The sequence below is a fragment of the Notothenia rossii genome, assembly GCF_949606895.1.
Source record: "Notothenia rossii genome assembly, chromosome: 8".
Taxonomy (NCBI): Eukaryota; Metazoa; Chordata; class Actinopteri; order Perciformes; family Nototheniidae; genus Notothenia; species Notothenia rossii.
In genome coordinates this window covers 26,290,411-26,310,253 of record NC_136906.1, presented here as the reverse complement: position 1 = coordinate 26,310,253, position 19,843 = coordinate 26,290,411, and the positions used below count along the sequence as shown (strand labels likewise).

General features: G+C 37.6%; 2 protein-coding genes across 4 annotated transcripts in view; one reads left to right on the top strand and one right to left on the bottom strand.

The window, feature by feature from the left end:
* The window catches only part of LOC307015503 (uncharacterized protein), a 30,763-nt gene extending 26,047 nt beyond the window's left edge, over window positions 1–4,716 (bottom strand). For 2 of the 3 annotated variants that reach the window (XM_079644154.1, XM_079644156.1), the window contains exons 1-3: window positions 4,595–4,716; window positions 2,523–2,832; window positions 1,510–1,680 (exon numbers count right to left, since the gene is read on the bottom strand). In XM_079644154.1, coding sequence (XP_079500280.1) covers window positions 1,510–1,680; window positions 2,523–2,687 — 336 coding nt within the window. In that variant the 5' untranslated portion in view covers window positions 2,688–2,832; window positions 4,595–4,716. Of the gene's footprint in view, window positions 1–1,509; window positions 1,681–2,522; window positions 2,836–4,594 lie in introns of all 3 variants that reach the window. The other variant, XM_079644155.1, reaches the window with a different exon arrangement.
* Window positions 4,714–7,817, top strand: hoatz (HOATZ cilia and flagella associated protein). Its single transcript, XM_079644185.1, has 3 exons — window positions 4,714–4,827; window positions 5,584–5,633; window positions 5,704–7,817. Exons 2-3 carry the CDS (start codon window positions 5,616–5,618, stop codon window positions 6,145–6,147), a joined length of 462 nt encoding a protein of 153 aa, XP_079500311.1. The 5' UTR covers window positions 4,714–4,827; window positions 5,584–5,615; the 3' UTR covers window positions 6,148–7,817.
* The last annotated feature ends 12,026 nt before the right edge of the window (window positions 7,818–19,843 follow it).

Here is a 19,843-nt window from a genome sequence, read left to right as displayed (position 1 = left end):
GTGTGGTACTGTTCCTGCCTTCTCCTTCCTTGTTTAAAGGTTTCAGATTGCTGAGCCCCTCACTTGGCACGAGCAGGTTTTCCTAAAAATGTCTTGTTTTCTCTTTTCCTCTGGTGCCTTTTGTTTGTTTTGGTTTAATTGTGCCTTACGCAAAAATATGTTAGCATATACCGTTGATATACTGGTACTTCACCATTGACGTGATATAAAGTAAGTATCTTTTGGGTTTTGTAAATGTTTCACCATTTTCTACAGAAAAGGAAATTAATTTGTCAACAAATCAAAACATTTGCTTCAGATTAACTGAGAACAAAATTAAATCTCAGACACATTTATTAATTCCAACTAAAATAAACCCAAATATATTCGCTGAAACATAAATAAATCATATATTTTAAACCCTAAAATCCCATATGAATAGTTTACACAAGCTTTTCTGACATACTGTACGGCCTCCAAAACTTTAATATCATGCAAAAAAAACAACATTAAAATGACTGCTTGCAGTTTGAATTAAAACCCTGCATCCTATTTGATTTGGAATCCAGGTTTAGGTGGTTCTCAATCATGTATTTACTTTACATTATGGGATCACCTCTAAAATGCACAGTTCACAGTATAATATTGTTTTTAACTGCTCAGGTTTGGCCTGCTCATATATGGAGCGGAGGGACTTCAGTTCCTAACCTGCAGTTATCTTCATGGCTGTCTGTATTAGATGCACCAGCGTGGCTTTTTTTATTTTACATCGACCTACCTTATTAGACTCTGTAAGACTGAAAAAATAAAAACCATAAGCCCTTGATCCTCTCAGTACATCCTGAGTCTATATCGCCTGCACCCAGTCCCTGAACAAGGACTTTTTCACCTAAAAGTGGAGTCTGTGTGGGTTTATAAGGAGAACAAAAGCAGTCGGTTACCTCAGGATTAGGAAGCTCCTTTTTAGTCCTCATAGTTAGGTTTTACATGTAGATATAAAAGAGCTTTTTCCACAGAGATAACATCAGTTAGATTTGTATGTAACTTTCATTGTTTCACTTTTATCCAGAGAGGAGTCATCCTCAAGACATCAATACGGCACTATTGTTTAAGAAATTTTATTTGATTTCCTGTAACTCTGAGTTTATGCTTTTTTTTTTATGGAAAGTAATCCTTGGTGTCTTCATGTCATTTTTCCTTCTTCTTGCACATATGATTTATTTAATGATACATTTTAGGACAAATATTTTACCTGGATTATACTATGATTATACTTTGAGTTAAACAAAAAATGTATTTTGCATTTATTGGCTCATCTTATCCTGCAAAATCGTGTTTTTTTAATGTTAGGTACCTTGATAACTTTCTGACAATTATAAGTGTTTGTGTGTGTGTGTGTGTGTGTTTGTGTTTGTGTGCGTGTGTGTGTGTGTGTGTGTGTGTGTGTGTGTGTGTGTGTGTGTGTGTGTGTGTGTGTGTGTGTGTGTGTGTGTGTGTGTGTGTGTGTGTGTGTATGTGTGTGTGGCTCACATAGATGAGGCTGGAGAAGTATCTCTCTCGCAGGTTCTGAAGGACAGATGCCTCGTTGAGGAAGGTGAGGGCGGCCATGTCCTCCGTCTTGCTGAACTTGGGCGGGTTCATCTTCTGGATGTCGTCTTTGTTCACCGTCACCTTCTGACCGTTAGAGAGCTGCACCACCACCTGCAGCCCAAAACACACCCAGGAATCAAAGCTTTGCCTGCCTCTGTGTTGTCGTTTAAGACCTTATTGTTTCCAACATTTTCCATAAAAACAGAATTAAAAAGATTAACACAAAAAAATCACGTCACAAGATGCAACTTCAGTGTTCGACAGATTCCGCTAATGTTTTTAATTAAATAAATGTTGTACCAACAGATTGAAAATAATAAATACAGATAAACACAAACAAAAAGTATTTTTGGAAAAAAGTCAGATTGTTGCCAATGAACATTAAAACCTTGACTTTTGTTATTGTTATATGAACATTTAAACATTTTCTGAAGTTCTGCAATTTATCTCTGCTTAATGCAACTACCGATTATTTTTCCAATATCGATTAATGTGCCGATAACTATTTAAATTAATGATCACTCATTTAGTCTATACATTTTTTTTATATTTCCCCAAAAATTGCAATTTCATGTCCAGAAACCCCAAACTATTAAGTAACCTATAATATATGAAAATGAAAAGCCTAAAATCCTCTCTTTTAACCTCTTAAGGGCGGGGGCAATCGTAAAAAAAATCGTAAATCAATTTTCTCAAATTAATTGATTTTAACACAGTTCCCAAGTATTGGCAAATATCGTATTTTTAACTTTTACCCAACCCTTTTTTTTATTGATATGATATGATGAAGTAATATTCTACCAAGTACCTTAAATTGGCTCCATATTGCCAAGCTGGTAAAGGAGTATATTTAGAATGTGTTATTTCTACTTTTCCTAAGCAATAAAGAATCAGAGTACTTGGTATGCAGTTATGCGACTACAGTTGGATTATCTTATACTGGCGTCCTTTACCTCGTCCCCCTTATCCTCCTTCATGCTGGCGGTCTCGAAGCCCTCCTTCTCCGACGGGATCCACACCATCTTCTTGGCGGACCAATCCGCCTGCGCCACCCCACTGTTGCGGAAGTCGTTATCCAGGAAGAGGAACTTGCTGTCGTCGGGGGCCGGGTCAGCCATGTTGGAGGTTTCAGCGTCAGGAGTCGAGTCGATCTCAGGCTCAGATTCAGAGGCTGTGGGGTCTGGGTCGGTACTGACGACTGGGTCGGCCTCTGGTGGGTCGATGGGAGTCGGGTTGACCTCTAACCTCGATTTGACTTCTGGCCTGCTGACATAACAGACCACATAATCAAAATAGCTGAAAACGTGAACCACAATATGAAGATGGGGAGCAGCAGAATCCTGCAAATCTTTGCTGCTAGAAAATAAATAGTTGAATACATAATTTCTTGTGAAACAACCATTCTAGGTGCCGGTGACCCCGCAGTCCCCGGTTTACCAGCTGTATGTATGCTACGCTAATCGGTTACTGGTGGTAGCTTCATACATAGAGTACTGTACAGACACGAAAGTGGTATTGATCTCTTATTCAAGCAAAAAATAAAATAATCGGATTTCCCAGAAAACAATTTCTTATAATTTTTCTTGAATTAATACCTTATCAACTTCCATTTTTATTCTTTTGCCTTACTTAAAGCTTACAGTATTTCTTAAAAAATATTTTTGGGCCTTTTTTATGATTTATTGGAAGCACGTTGAATTGCTTTTGTTAAAAAATGTGCTGTAAAATGAACTTGTACTGTAATAAAATATTAATTGACTAACAAAGTGTTGTGAAAAGTCTTGCGGACCGAAGAAAACGGAACCTAAAAAAAGTCAGCGAAAAACGTTGACCGTTAGTTTCAACTATTTCTTTGTAACATTTTATATTTATGCTTTGAGAATAAACAATCAAAGTTAAAGCCTGGTAAAAATAAATCTATTTTAATATATATCAAGGGTTTAACACTCAAAAACTTCCTTGGTTAATCAAATGTGATTAAAGAGCTGGAAGCATACAGTGAGCAAAGAAACCCAACCTAACCCAACAACTCGTCAAAACAATTTGAATTAGTACTTAAGCAGCGTAAGATTTAAAGAGCTCAATTATCATCCAACAGAGGAGGATAGTTTTACAACACATCACACAGAGGACAAACCAGCCTCATAAAACACATCCTCGTCTCTCAAACTGCTGCCTTTTTGCATCCGACTTTCACTCTAATTTAATTTACATTTATGACACATTACTGCAGATAACTGCCTCAGTGTATTTTCCTACAGGTTCACAATGAGCTACTTACTCCCTTATCCTCTTCTCTGCCTCTGCATGCAGGTCACAAGGCTGCGTTGACCTCCGATGGAAGAGCAGGCAATAAAACATGAAAAGCAGCACACAGAAGATAATACCTATAATCAAACAACTCGGCTGCCATGCTGGAATGCCCATGTTTGGCTAACCCCTTTGCTCCTGGTAGCTTTGGTAGCCCAAAGAGGGATGCTACGGGACTTAGCAGGCATACTACCTTATAAGGTGCGGCTCATGTGTCCAGCCAAGCTCACCGTTTACACCAAAATGGTGACATGTCACAAGGTGCACCCAAGGGTGGCACAGGCGTGCACTCACAACAGAGCAGGTGAGCAGGAATCTCTAATGAAGATTTCGGACATTTTTACTGAGACATTTAATGATTTAAGTGAAGGTCAATGATCCTCCATAATGATCCAAATACCAAGAAGTGTTAACCATTTAACACTACAAGAAATGCAGGATAATGTAGCAGGCTACTGGTTTTTTAATCAATGTTCATATCTACTTAATTAACAACTCTATTAATAATTAATACATTTTGTCCCATATTGGTCTAAAAGTGACATAACTTTTATATACAAACAAGTTATTTTTTTGCACATTCAAATGAATTCAGCAGGTTATTTCAGCTGAATTCATTACATGGGAGTATTAGCCTGCCCTTGTCTTCTGTATTAAATATGGTCGTATAAAAAGTATATAAAATATATATAATAAATTAAGTATTTGTACTCACTGTGCAGTTCTCCAGTTCTCAGTGCAGGATGCAGACTCCACTCCAGGGAAATGAGAATATCATGTCAGGTAAATGAACTGTGATGAAGATGATGATGATGATCATGTCCTTCCTCCTTTCTCACTATTTAAACCGGCCCGCGACACCTGGGGGTGGAGCAGCAGCGCGCGCGACCCATCTCGTTTCCAAAGTTGGCAGAGACGTCCAGTCAGCCAATCACAGAAGCAGGAGAGGTTTGCCTTCAAAACAAAAGCATAAATGTTCGAAACAGAATTTGGGTTTTTTCTGATATTGAGCAATTGTTTCTGTTATTATTCTTGGCTGCTAAATTCACTCAAGCAGTCTACTTAAAACAACTTTAAGTTTCCGATAATTTAACTCTTATTTTTTACGTTTACAGTTTAACTCAACTCATGCTTCAAAACATTCATTTGCCAGCTGTAGTTGATTGTTGATTTCCACATAATCATTTAACACTTACACAAACGACTATAGCCTACAACATAGGCTACACTATGATATATATCATATTTAATATTGGCTAATTCGCAAATATCGTTAAAAGTAGGCCTATAGGCCTACTTACAAACCAAAAGGGATATGTGAAGCCGGTCATATTACTAAAACAGATCCGACAGAGTGGACAGGGTGGTGAATGTTGAGCCAAGGGCATAGGTCAAGGGCCGAGATGTAGGCCTAGTTTGTTTATCTTATTGAACTGTAGCTTTAAAAAATATAATAATAAACGGTGTTAACATCCTGCTGAACAAATGTGTAAGTATACTTACTTATTTATAATACTTACACATTTGTTGTTGAATATCGTTTTCAGTATTTGTAATATGATTGTCAACCCAGTAACGTTTAACCGTTACTGGGTTGACAATCATATTACGAATACTGATATTTTTGAGTAAACTCTCAGTTGTCTTAAGGGGAAATCAAGTTAGCTAACATACTATGGGCCTAACGTACTTTTATTTTGAAAGGTTTATGCCACGTCTGGTTTCCATGGTGACTAATGACTACCAAACAACAGGTAACTTCACTTGATTCAAGTTTCTTTTCAACACTTTTCTGTAATTAAAATGTCTACATCGGTTGAGCAGGAGGACTTAGATAAATGCTTCACCGTGTTTGACGGCTCTTCTCCGGAGGATGTGTCCCATGCCCGGCAGCTGTGGAGCTCGCTGTCCCTCCTGCCGCCGCTGGAGTCCCGGCTGGTGTCCGCAGACATCCGCCAGAGGCTGCCGGTGTCCCGGCAGCAGCGCAGCAGCAGCGCCGGTCCCAAGCCCTCCGCCCCGGCCCCACAGCCGCCCAGCGTGTCTGCTCACCGGCAGAGACGGGAGGAGAGGCAGCGATATGTCGCCATGGCCGACCAGAGGCGGGAGATACTCACTCTGCTGAGCCGGCAGAGGGAGCAGAGGATCCAGAAGGAGCTGCTCTCCGTGGGCTTTAAACCGAAGCTGAAGCTCGGCAGGGAGAAAATGTTGAATCTGCAAAAACCTCCAGACCCTGTCACTGACGAGGAGCTGGTGAAGCAACTGCAGTAAAAATACTTTTTGGACTTATTAAAATACTCTTTATTGGCTCTTAGATTTTAAGTTCATCAAGTTATACCTGTATGTAACTTTATAGTTTGGTGTTAAGGCATATTTCAAAATGCATGTTGTCCTAGATATTAATGGTGAAAGAAGTATCTAGATCAGGGGTGTCCAAACTACGGCCCGGGGACCAAATGCGGCCCGCGGACCATTTTGAATTGGCCCTCAGCAAATTCAAAAAGTATAATGACTTAAGCATAATAAACTTCTGCTTGTCTTATATTGTACTTCTTCAAAATATATGTTCAATAATATTACACTGTATTCATGTGTTAATATGCCCAATTTTCAAATAAATTGAAAACATTTTCTAACAAATCTTAGTTGATGAGAAAAGAGCCCAATAACAAATGTACATAACAACCTTGAAATATACCCTTCGTATTTCCTCTTATTATAAGCAATCTGAAGCTTCTGTTTTAAGGAATGAGCTGCTAACAAAATAAATGAAACCCTATGGAGAGCAGTTATGTAGACTGTTTTTTTCTTCAAGCATTTTCAAGTATCAAGAATAATTGATTTTTCAACTTATAACTGACCTTATGAGGCAATACACCTCACCTCTAGTGAGTGGCCCAGCCCTTTGTATATTTTTCTGTATGTAGCCCTCATTGAAAAAAGTTTGGACACCCCTGATCTAGATATTTAATTTAATTTAGTGAAAATAAAGTACAGCTCCACAGTGTACACATTTAAATTCATTAAAAAAAAAGTTCAAAAGTATTAACATCAAGATGTACTTAAAGTATCAAAAGTAATAGTATTTATTTTACAAAATGGGCCATTTTAGAATAGCAATATTGGGTTATAATTACATCACTTTAGTGTTGCAGTTGGTAAAGGTGGAGCTACTTATCATTTATTGATATGCTTTTTCCTGATCCTTTACTTGAATGAAAGTAGTAGTTCCAGTGTAGAAATGCAATAAAGCCCTTGAATTATCCAAAGTAAAAGTACTAAACATTCAAAATTGGATAGTTTGCAATATCATTATATATAACAATATTGTATTGCAATTATTTATATGCTACATCATTTACGATTACATTTTCAAGACTTTTTTCTTGCACAAATGTCAGAAAAATGCAGTTCAGCCTCTTAAGATGTCCATCTTTTCTGTTTGATATCACATAAAAGTGAACAACTTTTGTTTCAAGACTGACAAAACCAAGCTAATCATCGAGCAGCACTAAATTACTGTATATTTAAGTATTTACAGTGACAGTCTTTACTTATTTATGACAGTCTGGTGTTCTGCAGGTAAAATGCATTTTAGTACATTTTAGGCGAATGTGAACTGGACAAATTGAACTTTTTGACCTGATCAAGGCACCAGATGGAAAGTCAGGGGATCAGCAAATTCCTTGATCTTTTTGGACATTTTTAAATACTATGCACATCTACACAGGTGTTTTTAATGACTTTCCACAGATATGTTAAGGAGCCCAGGTGTAACTGATTAACTGTAACATGTAACATTAATCAAATAACCAATAATGTGTCGAGGGTTGAAAACAGCAAACCTTGGAAATAAATTTAAATTAAACAAGAGCAAGATTTATAATAAAAACACTATTCTTTTGTGTTTTCCTCGTGCTATAATAAAAAACCGTTGTTTACCTTTGTTTACTTATTATTTCTGAATTAGCTGCTGTAAAACTGTCTGAAAATACATACTTTTTTTTCTCTTCTCCTGCTTTAAGGTTTAAATATCTGGTGTAATAAATAAATAATTATAAATGCAGGTTTATTTTTGTAGGTTTTCCGAGGAAAATAATTGGCCTTGTTTTAATAACATAGAGCAACATTTAAATCAAAAGTAAAAAAGAATGCAATAGTCAAGCAAAATTGGTATCAATTAAAAACATTTAGTCTACAATAAAAAATATGTAAAATAAGGTACAACAAAACTATCAAAAAGGAAGTAAAAAATAGGTAATAATACAAACAAAAAAAATATTATAATAATAATAACATTCCGCAACTGATGCCGATCAAGTTTTTTGGACTGACAGTATTTCAACCTGCTATAGTTTTTTGCTAGACTATTTATTTAAAATAAATGATCTGATTGTATTTCATATCTTAAACTCTTCCTGGTGTCAGCACGCAGCACTTTGCTTCTAACAGCAGCTATTACATAACATGAAGTGGAGCCGGTGTGGTTATTCAAATACCCAGTGGAGAAGGCCCAACCATAATAGGATAAGAAGAGGCCCGCACCATATTGACTTCATCTAATTTGGTTATAGTTTTCAAAGCACAGAGATTACGCTGAAGCCTGCAGTCTATAAACGCTCTTTAACCTTGAGCATCCGTGTAATTCATCCTTAAGTAGCTCTAAAGTGAATGTCCACTTTGAATTCCATCTTGATTATAGACAATCCGCTTCTGTTCTGGACGTCATAACTTTATATTTTCTCATGGGGGGAAAGCATGTGTTTATCTAACTCACATGAATTAGTGATAGGCTTAAAGGAAGCGGCTGATATTCTGTCAGAAAGAAAGCTATAAGGACCAGCATAAGGGTAAATAAATCAATACATGAGGTTACAAATATTAAGAATAAAGTCAAAATATTGAGAATAAAGTCAATATGTCGAGAATAAATATTATAATATTGAGAACAAATAAAAAAACATTGATACTTCAATATTCATAAAGTGGAAATGTCGGGAATAAAGTCAAAATCTTAAGAATAAATGGAAGTGTTTAGAATTAAGTCGAAATGTTAAGGAGTTGAAATATTTAGTGAACGTTTAACTTGATTTAAAGCATAAATACTATTTTCTGTAATACTTATCTGCAAAAATAGAAGTTAGAAGTACATAATTATGAAAATTGTTCTTCAATAAAAGTCACAGGTAATAGCACTCAGTATGCCGAATGGTAGTATTAGGTTTTAATAACATGTAATGTAGTTTACATTTAGTTTACCAATGTTGAGCCAATTTATATTTAAAAATGGGCTAGTAACTCAATTATAGATAAATATATGATATGGCTAAAAAAGTACAATATTCGACACAAAGTATATGTAGAATAAAATGAAAATACTTAAATAAGTGGCACAAATATGTCAAAAAGTACAATACTTGAGTAAATGTACTTCAATAAAATCAACAACTGTCCCGTTCACACACACTTGGTTGTACCATGAAGGTCAGTGTATTGATAAGAATTCACCATGAGATGTCAGTAAAAACTCATTTATCGACTTCATTTGAAAAACAGCAACTTACTGTAAGTGTGTGAGTGGAAGCTAAACTGTAAATAGTATTACAAAAGAAAAGCTGAATTTATGTTGTCCTCTATCTAATCTGTGTGTTGAACCCTAAAAAAAATATTCACTTCATTTACGCCTGTCTTGACATTTTCCCGAGCAGTGTTTTTTTTAAGGAGTGAGAACAGATGACTGCAATATCTGCACCCCAGCTGTTGCTCACTCACTTTGCTGCACTTCATCACTGCTCATATGATAGCTGGAGATCTCTGAGGGAGTATTATGGTCAGCGGGAACTGATGTCTCTGATATTTAACTGACATTTCATGCAGAGCCTCGGGAGACTCTACTGAGTGATGCAGGGTGGATCAGATAAATGTTCAGCTGCACAACTTTTCCCTTCTTCTTTTTCCATCTTCCTGTTCAAATACTTAAACAAATACATCCACATGTCATACGTTGTTCTTTATGTTTGTATGATGGATATGATTGAATTCCAACTTGATTGAATAGCTTCACTTCATTAATACTAACACTGATATTTGAATAATTTAAGGAAAATACATCTGACTGTGTCTCTCAGATCCATTCCCACTATAAAAAAAAACATATATGGTTTAATTGTTCAGTAATCAATCATTTCTTTAAACAGCTGCTTAATGTAGTATTGCATTTGCTGGGGACTATTTTCAGAGGCGGATTTGTCCACATTTGGTGCTTTAGCAAGTATTTATGTGAGTACTAGTACTGTATTATGTGTATAAGAAGAACACATGTTTATGCTTGGAGGAAGTGGAACAGCTGGTACAATAAATGCAAACTGTGACTAGCATTTGGAAACAAACAAACAGAAAATGTTATATTTAAAATAAAACTGAACTGATTAAGCTGACTTGTTTTGGTACATACACTTAAAGGCCTTTTACACGGAACAATTTACAAGTTTAAATTAGAAATCTTAGACATAGAGTGCCACAGTGACTCGTCCTAAAACCCGGAAGTAAGTTAGCATTTTACCACTTCCAGTTCCTTCGACAAAAAGCAATGCAATTTCTCCATAGGATTTTGGAAAATAGCTCGAAATAAGGTCTGTGGTTGACACAAATTGAAGAGACAGATCACGTTTTGTTCAGCCGGACAATATCCACATGTCTACTGTACTTTTATAATTTTCGAATTTTAAATCTAATCGATAGATTTATGATCGATAGATTTATAGTCGATAGATTTATGATCGATAGATTTATGATTCAAAAATTATAAAAGTAGGGTAGACATGTGAATATTATCCGGCTGAACAAAACGTGATCCGTCTCTTCAATTTGTGTGAACCTTATTTCGAGCTATTTTCCAATTTAAATCACACAACAAAGGTCCTGTAATTCAAATGCAAACTGTGACTAGGTTTTTAACAACAATCAGCTGATTGTTGTTGAAAATCTGATTTGGGTTTGTTTATAAATGACATCAGTTACTGACACAAAGTTGTACCACTTGTGGGGACCCTGATTATTGGACAGGGTACAATTGGTGCCACTTTCTGAAAATGTTGACACTGTCAAAATCTGATACTCAAATTGGTCCTAACAAAGGTGGAACAACAACAACACAAGTACGTTTTCTCCCTTCTGATCCCACCCTGATTATCATGCATTATCTTTCCCCTTATCTTGGTTTAATAAGGACCCGACAAAAAAAGGTAAAATCTTTCAAAAAATGTCTTAAATGTCAAGGTCTGACACCAGGGGCGGACTGGGACTACAAATCAGCCCGGGACTCTCGACTGGCCCACTTCGGTACAGCCGGCCCACCGCGGTACCGCAAGTAAATACCGCAAGTAAATGGGGGGGGGGGGGGGGGGGGGGGGGGGGGTGACTTACCGCAGAGGTAGACATTAAGGGTAAAATGCCACTGGCCCCACCATTGTAACCACTGGCCCGGAGCATTCGTCCAAAAAAAATCGACTAATAATGAAGAAAATTAACACATTTGTTGCAATAGTAATTTATGCACTAACTACATTACTACTTGAATCATCAGTTCTTCCTCATTTTCCTCAATTGTTCATATTTGGTTTATTAAAATAATGATATTGTGGTCATGGTCAAAAAATGTCTGCTATTATTATGAGTATTATTATTTGTATAAAGCGCTTTCTGCCTTCCTGTCATTAGGAGTTAGAAATGTAATGGCTATGTAATTGATTAGATTAGAACCTTCATTATCCTAAACTGCTGGGACATTTCCCTAAAGCCAATACCTTTATATTGTCTACTCTTCACTTACTTGTCAGCATAGGTCGGCATTGATGTACAGAGCCGACAGAAGACCTTGTTTATATTGGCATCATATTGAGAGGTGCAGTGATGCGTCCTAAAACCAGGAAGTAAGCTGCTGGTTCCCTCGACAAAAAGCAATGGGATTTCTCCACAGGGTTTTGGAAAATAGCTGGAAATAAGGTCTGTGGAAAACAAACCTGTTTGATAAATGCACGTTTTGTTCAGCCGGATAATATCCACATGTCTACCCTACTTTTATAATGTTCGAATCTTAAATCTAATCGATAGATTATTAAAGGGTTTTAGGAAGCGTCACTGCACCACTAGAAGCCAACTCCATCGATCAAGCTGGCCGAAACTTTCTCTCCCTCTTCTTCTCATGCTCCCTGTCACTCTCCTTTAACTCCTCCGGTTACTTTCTTTTATTTGATGATTGTTTTTTGCCCGGCACTTGGCCGGTTACCGCTGGTATTAAAAACATTTTGGCGAATGGTTAAGTGGCGCAATAGTCTGTAGTGAAGGAGCGCGCTCACGGGAGCCTGCTCGCGCTGCGCTCCGCAGCAAACAGCTGTTTGGTTTTCACCCAACAACGACAACCGACTCACAGAACGCTTTGTTGTAGCGTTGATAAACGAAACAATTTAACTAAATTGCTAGTCAAAATACCAATACCACAGGAGGACCATTTTTTTAAAGCAATATTTTTAGTGGCCCGAGCGGGAAAAGAACGTTATGCTGGCCCGGGGTGTCTAAATAGTGCTTCCGGGCCAGCGGGCCATTTAATGTCGAGCCCTTCCGGTTACCGGCCGGCCCACATCGTCCGACCGGCCCACTTCAGTACCGGCCCATCGGTATTCGTCCCGAACATCCCGATGGCCAGTCCGCCCCTGTCTGACACTCAAATTGGTCCTAACAAAGGTGAAGGGACAAGAACACACATACACACACACACACACACACACACACACACACACACACACACACACACACACACACACACACACACACACACACACACACACACACACACACACACACACACACACACACACACACACACACACACACACACACACAAACACACACACACACACACAATCAGTGCCTTTGGTTTGAGGGGAGTGTGTGATATTTGGACAGAAGGCTCTGATTAACAAACTGACATTACAGACGCGACTTCATGTGCTTTGGGACCTTTTTAGCTTGACTGTGTTTAAATAATAAAACACTAAGAGCATCAAAGGGCCGTCGCTCGCTGATGCAACCTCCCAGTAATAGTCCAGTTAGGAGTCAGTAATTGTGATGAAAGGTCCAGATTTTTGTTTGAACTATTTGGTCAACTTCTTGGGAATCAGTTGCATTAGAAATGTCTGAGATGTTTGCCTAATGTATAATAATAATCACTTATATAGTAGACCCAAGAGCCCTGTAAAAGCCGGTTACATATAAGCAAGACACACAGACTTTATAGATGTTTAGTCTCTTTTTTGTCTTTTTGTTTTTCTGCGTCTATCTGTGTTTTTGTGTATTTAGTGCGAATGCTGTTTACAGCATTCCACTATAGTTCTTCAAATCTTTATTAGTGGGAATGTTGTTTACAGCATTCCACTATAGTTCTTCAAATCTTTATTCTTATTTCAGCCAATACTTTGGCTCTCCATAACTTCAGCTTATTTTCAGCTACAGAAACCATTCAAATATTAAACTATTCAGCCTGTTCAGGAATCGATGGGAAACCTTCAACTTTTTCAAAAATATTCAGCTTTTTAAACTCTTTTTTTTTTAACATTGAAGTCAATGGGAAGAGCCTTCAAATCAGCCAATACTTTAGCTCTCCATAACTTCAGCTTACTTTCAGCTACAGAAACCATTCAACTATTAAACTATTCAGCCTTTTCAGCAATTGATTGGAAACTTTCAACTTTTTCAGAATATTTCACACCTTTTGAAATATTCAGCTTTTTAAACTCTTTTTTTAAGATTGAAGTCAAAGGGAAGAGCCTTCAAATCAGCCAATGCTTTAGCTCTCCGTAACTCCAGCTTACTTTCAGCTACAGAAACCATTCAACTATTAAACTATTCAGCCTTTTCAGCAATTGATTGCAAACTTTCAACTTTTTCAAAATATTTCACACCTTTTGAAATATTCAGCTTTTTAAACTCTTTTTTTAACATTGAAGTCAATGGGAGATGCCTTCAAATTCACTTTTGCTACACTTTGCGCCAAATGCTTCTCCTTCCACATAATTTCAGGTAGACACTTCATTCCAACTTTCAAATGATCACAAGACGGTCAGCTATTCAATTCCTATTCAGATTTTGATATCTTTTACACTTTTTAAGATATTGAATTTAGTTTGGAGCTTGGTAGAGAGGCCTTTTTCAGATTTTAACATTAGAGTGGATGGAGCAGCTTGTTAAGTCTAGAGTGCTTTGATCTCAAAACAGAGTGGAGCAGTGCTTAAAATTCTCCCCCAAAAATGTTTTAAACTTGCCATAATTCCCAAACCCTACACTCCTCAGACATATTTTTTCATGAAAAACTTAGGAAAACCTCTCCTAAATTATAAAATAAAAAAAGATTTAGAAAACAAATTAAACAAAATGCCTCTTGAGGGCATGAAGAGACAAAAAGTCAAGCTAGCTCCCAATTGATTCCCATGTTAAGAACATCCGGATCTTTCTTCAGAACAGAGTGAAGTGCACTTTAGACAAACTGCTCTCCTCTTCACATTTACCACACAAAACCCACAAAAAAACATATTTCAGTTAATTGGGGTTCCCTGATGCTCAAGACCTGGTCATTTTTTTATAGGAGCCATATTTTTTGAACAGGTGGCAAAATTGTCAGATATACTCCTCAATGCATTCTTATGGGACTCAGTGCTGCAGTTGGTTGTCATGGTGTTGCTGGGCAGATTGGAGCCACACACACACATGTGAGTCATCATCCAATCGGAGCAGTCACCATGGAACCCTTTGATCTCTGGGTTTACACACACAGGTGTTTGTAAACACTCAATCACTACTACTTACATTTGATATCTTTATGTAACTCCTTCAGCCTAATTTCAGCTGCAGGAACCATTCAAATATCAAACTATTCAGCCTTTTCAGCACATGATGGGAAACTTTTAACTTTTTCAAAATATGAACATACACACACTCTCTCTCTCTCTCTCACACACACACACACACACACACACACACACACACACACACACACACACACACACACACACACACACACACACACACACACACACACACACACACACACACACACACACACACACACACAGGCCAAAGGCCTTTGCCCACCTAACCATTGTTTTTATGGGTGAACCTCCCATTGATTGATGTCAGACATCTCATTTAGTTTTTCTACACCTCACAATGTCCAAAAACAAACACCCCTTCAAAAGAAAAGCCCTATAGATGTAATGCTACTTGAACTTATACTACTACGTACATCTGATATTTAACTCCTTCAGCCTACTTTCACCTGCACGAACTATTCAACTATTAACTTATTCAGCTATTTCAGGACAATGAGGCTATACATGTTGTTCATACCTTTTTTAAACCTTTCCTTTTAAATATTAAGCTTTTTCTACATGTTTGTAGGTAAAAGCAGCTACCATTCAGCTAATAACATATTCAGCTTTTACTGCATTTTTGTAGCTAAAAGCAGCTACCATTCAGCTAATAACATATTCAGCTTTTTCTGCATTTTTGTAGCTAAAAGCAGCTACCATTCAGCTAATAAAATATTCAGCTTTTTCTGCATTTTTGTAGCTAAAAGAAGCTACCATTCAGCTAATAACATATTCAGCTTTTCTGCATTTTCAGCTAAATTCAGCCATAAATGTTCACAGTTTACAGCATTCGTACGCATTTTCTGCAGGAAATGCATTTTCTACTTGTTATTGTTTTTCCATTCATCACAGTCATTTTGAGTGTCTCTGTATGTGGCAGATGCTTTTTTTATATATCTATTGTGAGGGTCTTCTGGTCTTTTTGTGTGTCTTTGTAGTTGTTTTATATCTGTTTGCAGTCATTCTATGTCTTTTGTAGTCTTTGTGTGTCTTTGCAATTATATCATGTCTCTTTTGGTCATTATGAGTCTCTTCCTGGTTGTGTCTTTAAGGGATATTTTGAAGATAAAAGGCAAGTGGGACCAGACCCTTTCGGCATCATGACTACACTTGAGAATCTTGCAAATGCAGGTATTTCTGCAGGGCAGGAAGAAAGTTGCAAAACAAATTACAGACAAAAACAACGTCAGCCTAATATTGTGACAAAGCAGCAGTAAATGTTTACCATTTAATATGAACACACCTGCATACACCAAGTGCTTTATTTGCTCAGATGGTGGTGAATAACACTGAGGATATTTATGGACCTGTCTCTGCAACAACCTGTTGTGTAACAAAAACACAGATGCATGAAGGAAATCAATGACAATAAACTGGAGAGGGACACAAATCACAGCGACACAGAAGCTTTCCAGAGGCCCGTCCCTGAGGCTGAGTTTAAAGGGAGGTGATATACAACAGTCTCCCCTCCAATAAAAGCTGCGTACCCAGCGGGATGTTTTACAGTTGATAAGTACCAGGAGCCGTCTTGTAAAAAGTCCTACTTTAATGAACAGGCCTGGTGGCTGCTCTGTGACTTTAAAACGTCCTCTGGGATTCACCACAACGGTCTCAGAGCGGTGTTAAAGTGCGTCACCGCTCTTTTCAATGATCCTGCCTACTCACTGTACCTGCAGAGACATGCAGACGGTTAAATGTCTCACTGCTAATAAAGAGACATCCTGATGTTGTTTTTCTTGGCCTTGGCTCAAGCGACTGGAACTTGGTGTGGCAGAAAACACCAGGCTGAATGTGAAGCCTTTACGTAGCTTTATTGCAGTTTATTCTGAATTTGATAAATTGTAACTTTAACCAACTACCATCATGGCTTCCACATGCCATCCTGAACCATAGTCTTTCTGTGAAAAATGCAGTAGTCAAAGAGGCCCTATTGTGCTCGTTTTCAGGTTCATATAGGTATGTAGTAGTGTCTCTATATTATATAGAGCCTTGATGAGAAGACTTCTAGACAAACATGAGGAACTGCCGCCAACACTGAAAACGTGACGTGGATCATAAATATATCAGCAATTAAACAACATCTTACATTTATTTTCACACAATACGTCTCTTTGCAGGATCAACACTAATTCGGCTGACTTTTATATTAGATCCAATTGGTAGATAGGCTGTATTTACACCATAAACGTGCACAGCTGATAGAAAGGGACACCTGGTGGTTAAAGCATGTTATTGAATTTCATTATTTTTATTATTAGATATTAATAGGATCCCTATAAAGTATATTCATTACTCGTTATTCTCTACTAATAGTTAATTAAAGTCTGTATATAATGACTATTTTGCACATCCCTTTCAAGATTTCAAGATTTTCTAAGGCTTATTGACATATAACAAACGGTGTAGTTATGCAATTAATGAAAAATTGTGTATACCTCCAGCAATGTTAACTATGTTGAAGCACTTATTTTAACTGATATTATACATATGTATTATACTCTTATATAAGATGTATGTAGATAGTATAAGAAATGTGCAGAATATGACAGTTTAATGGTGGAGGTATACACACATATTGATAGATGTCTTGTGATGCACTGTTGAGCAACCTGCGACCCAAGTTGTTCATCTCCGGCCTTGTCAGGTATTGAACAATCAATAAATAAAGAACACAGAATTATTAAATATGAAACACAGAATTTGTGTGATTATACTAAATGATTTACAAATAAACACCACTGCATATTTACAACTGTTACTGTACACATGCTGATGTAACGCAAATGTTTCCAACTTGGGATCAACAAAGTATATCTTATCTTAAGATGATCGATGACTACTGCCATATTATTAAAATGTGCCTCTGAACCTTGACAAGTGCATGTTTCAGGCTTATCAATTAACAACAGGAGGGGTCACAGACATAAGACCAGCTAAAGCTCTTCTGACCTTAGCTGGCATGTGGGTATATATTAATGCTGCCCATTATGGGCACAAGCAATTTTCACCCATTTATTAATTATATGTTTTAAATTTGAGTGTTTCCTATCCCCTAAACCTCCAGGGATGTACACAGTTTAATACTGGCAACTTCTTATTATGGGAAATATGAAAACGTCTCTACTCCCAGTAGAGACGTGCCATAGATAGAGAACATGTTGCGAAACACAATAGCCATCATGTGTAGTTCTGGGGAAGGAGTGGGGGAGGGGGGGACGGGGTGGACCCGTTCGAATCCAGTTTTGGACAGTCTGCCGTTGTTCCATCCCATTTCAAAGTGCTGTTCGGCGTTCGGCGTAACCCTCGGAGCACACTCTCCAATCACAGAGCTGAGGACTATCACGGGGTTTGCCAAGCGAAGCGGAGAGAATACTTACTTCCGGGTGTAATATTCTGTAAAGCAAATGAGCTGCTCAGACCCTTGGTCCTGACGGACTCCAACTTGTGTTTATTAATCAAACAAATAAATAAACACAAGAATAATTATGTGTTATTGTTGAGTAAATTGATAATTGCACAGGGGAAAATAACGTATCTATTGTGGTGATTAACATTATTCACACACGGATCTATGGGTTAGGGTATTGTTCTGCACGGGCATTTTAGTGAGCCGGACTTCCTGTCTCCGCCGGTCAGTTTTTGCTAAATAAAAGTCTAGCTTGTACCTTTGATACCCCGCCTCCGACTCCCATCTCTCGGCACCACACTATGCCACAATTGCGAATTTTGTTAAACTAATACGTTTGCGCTGTGGACCAACATTGACGGGGAAGGGGGTAGCAATAAAGATAACACCATTTTACACAACATAACAGAAATAATATCGATAGCAGGGTCCCTAGCAACCACCTTGGTAACAATGAAAACGTTGTATAGACACCATTTCCTGAAGTAATCTTCATAAAAACTAGCAAACTAAAGATCATGTACATCCACTGCACACATATTCTGAAAAAACAACTCATATTTCTCGCATCAAATGAAATCAAAACGCATTTTAATGGCCAAACTAACTTTAAAATAGGCATTTTACACCGAGAATAAAACGAAGTTCGGCCATGTTTTTTTTTTCTGCAGGGAGAAATGTGAAGATCACGTGACATAGACGCCAGCCATTGGAATGAATGGTGAAAAAAAACGTAGGGATCTTACCATTTCAGAGGCGTTTTTGTAGAAATACTACGTCCTACGTTGTGGACCAACGTAGTTATTACACGTTTTTTGTGAGACTGGGTTGAAAATGCAGGTCCACTTTGAGATGAAGCGTCGCTATCATCAGGCCCCATTAAGCCAGGAGCAGCACACAAATATTAAACTAATGTATTTTACAAGGACTGAGACTGTGCTGTAGCTCATTTAGTGTCAAACAAGAGCTTCTTGTTATTATTTGGACGCTGCAGTAGCCTACATCATGGATCAACTAAGAACCTAATCAATCAAAGTTTTAACCCACATATCATCAAAGTGCTGCACCAAATAATTACTTTATATCAACAACAGATCAAATCATTTTTTTTAAATATATTAGTTTTATGTTTTTAGATGATTCTATACCTTTCAGCTTATATAGTATATGAATGTTTGTCTTCAATTTGTGATGTTTAGACATGAGTATCTGGATCGGTGGACTTCAACATTTATGCCTGTTACGATTCGGGAAAAGGTAGGACCCAAATGCAGTTTAAAAAGGGAAGCAGGTTTCAAAATGTAACAAAAAGCGAGCTTTATTTAGAAAAAAAGCTGTTCACAATGAAAAATACTTAAACAAAACCATGAATCCAAAGATTAGGTAACACGAGGTAATCCAAAGAGTAGGTAACACGAGGTAGCATCCAGACAAAACTAACCGTGACAAACATGAAGGGTGACAGGAAAGACTAGAGGTTTCTCAATACTCAAATTTCCTCTCCTTGACTCCTCTCCTCGACTCGAGACTTGGTGCCGCCCACAGGAGATGCGAGCGGAGGACTGAGGAGGGGAACCGAGGAGAGAGGAGTGGAATCAGCAGGCGGTTAGAGAAATGAGAACTCCTCTCCTCTTAGCGG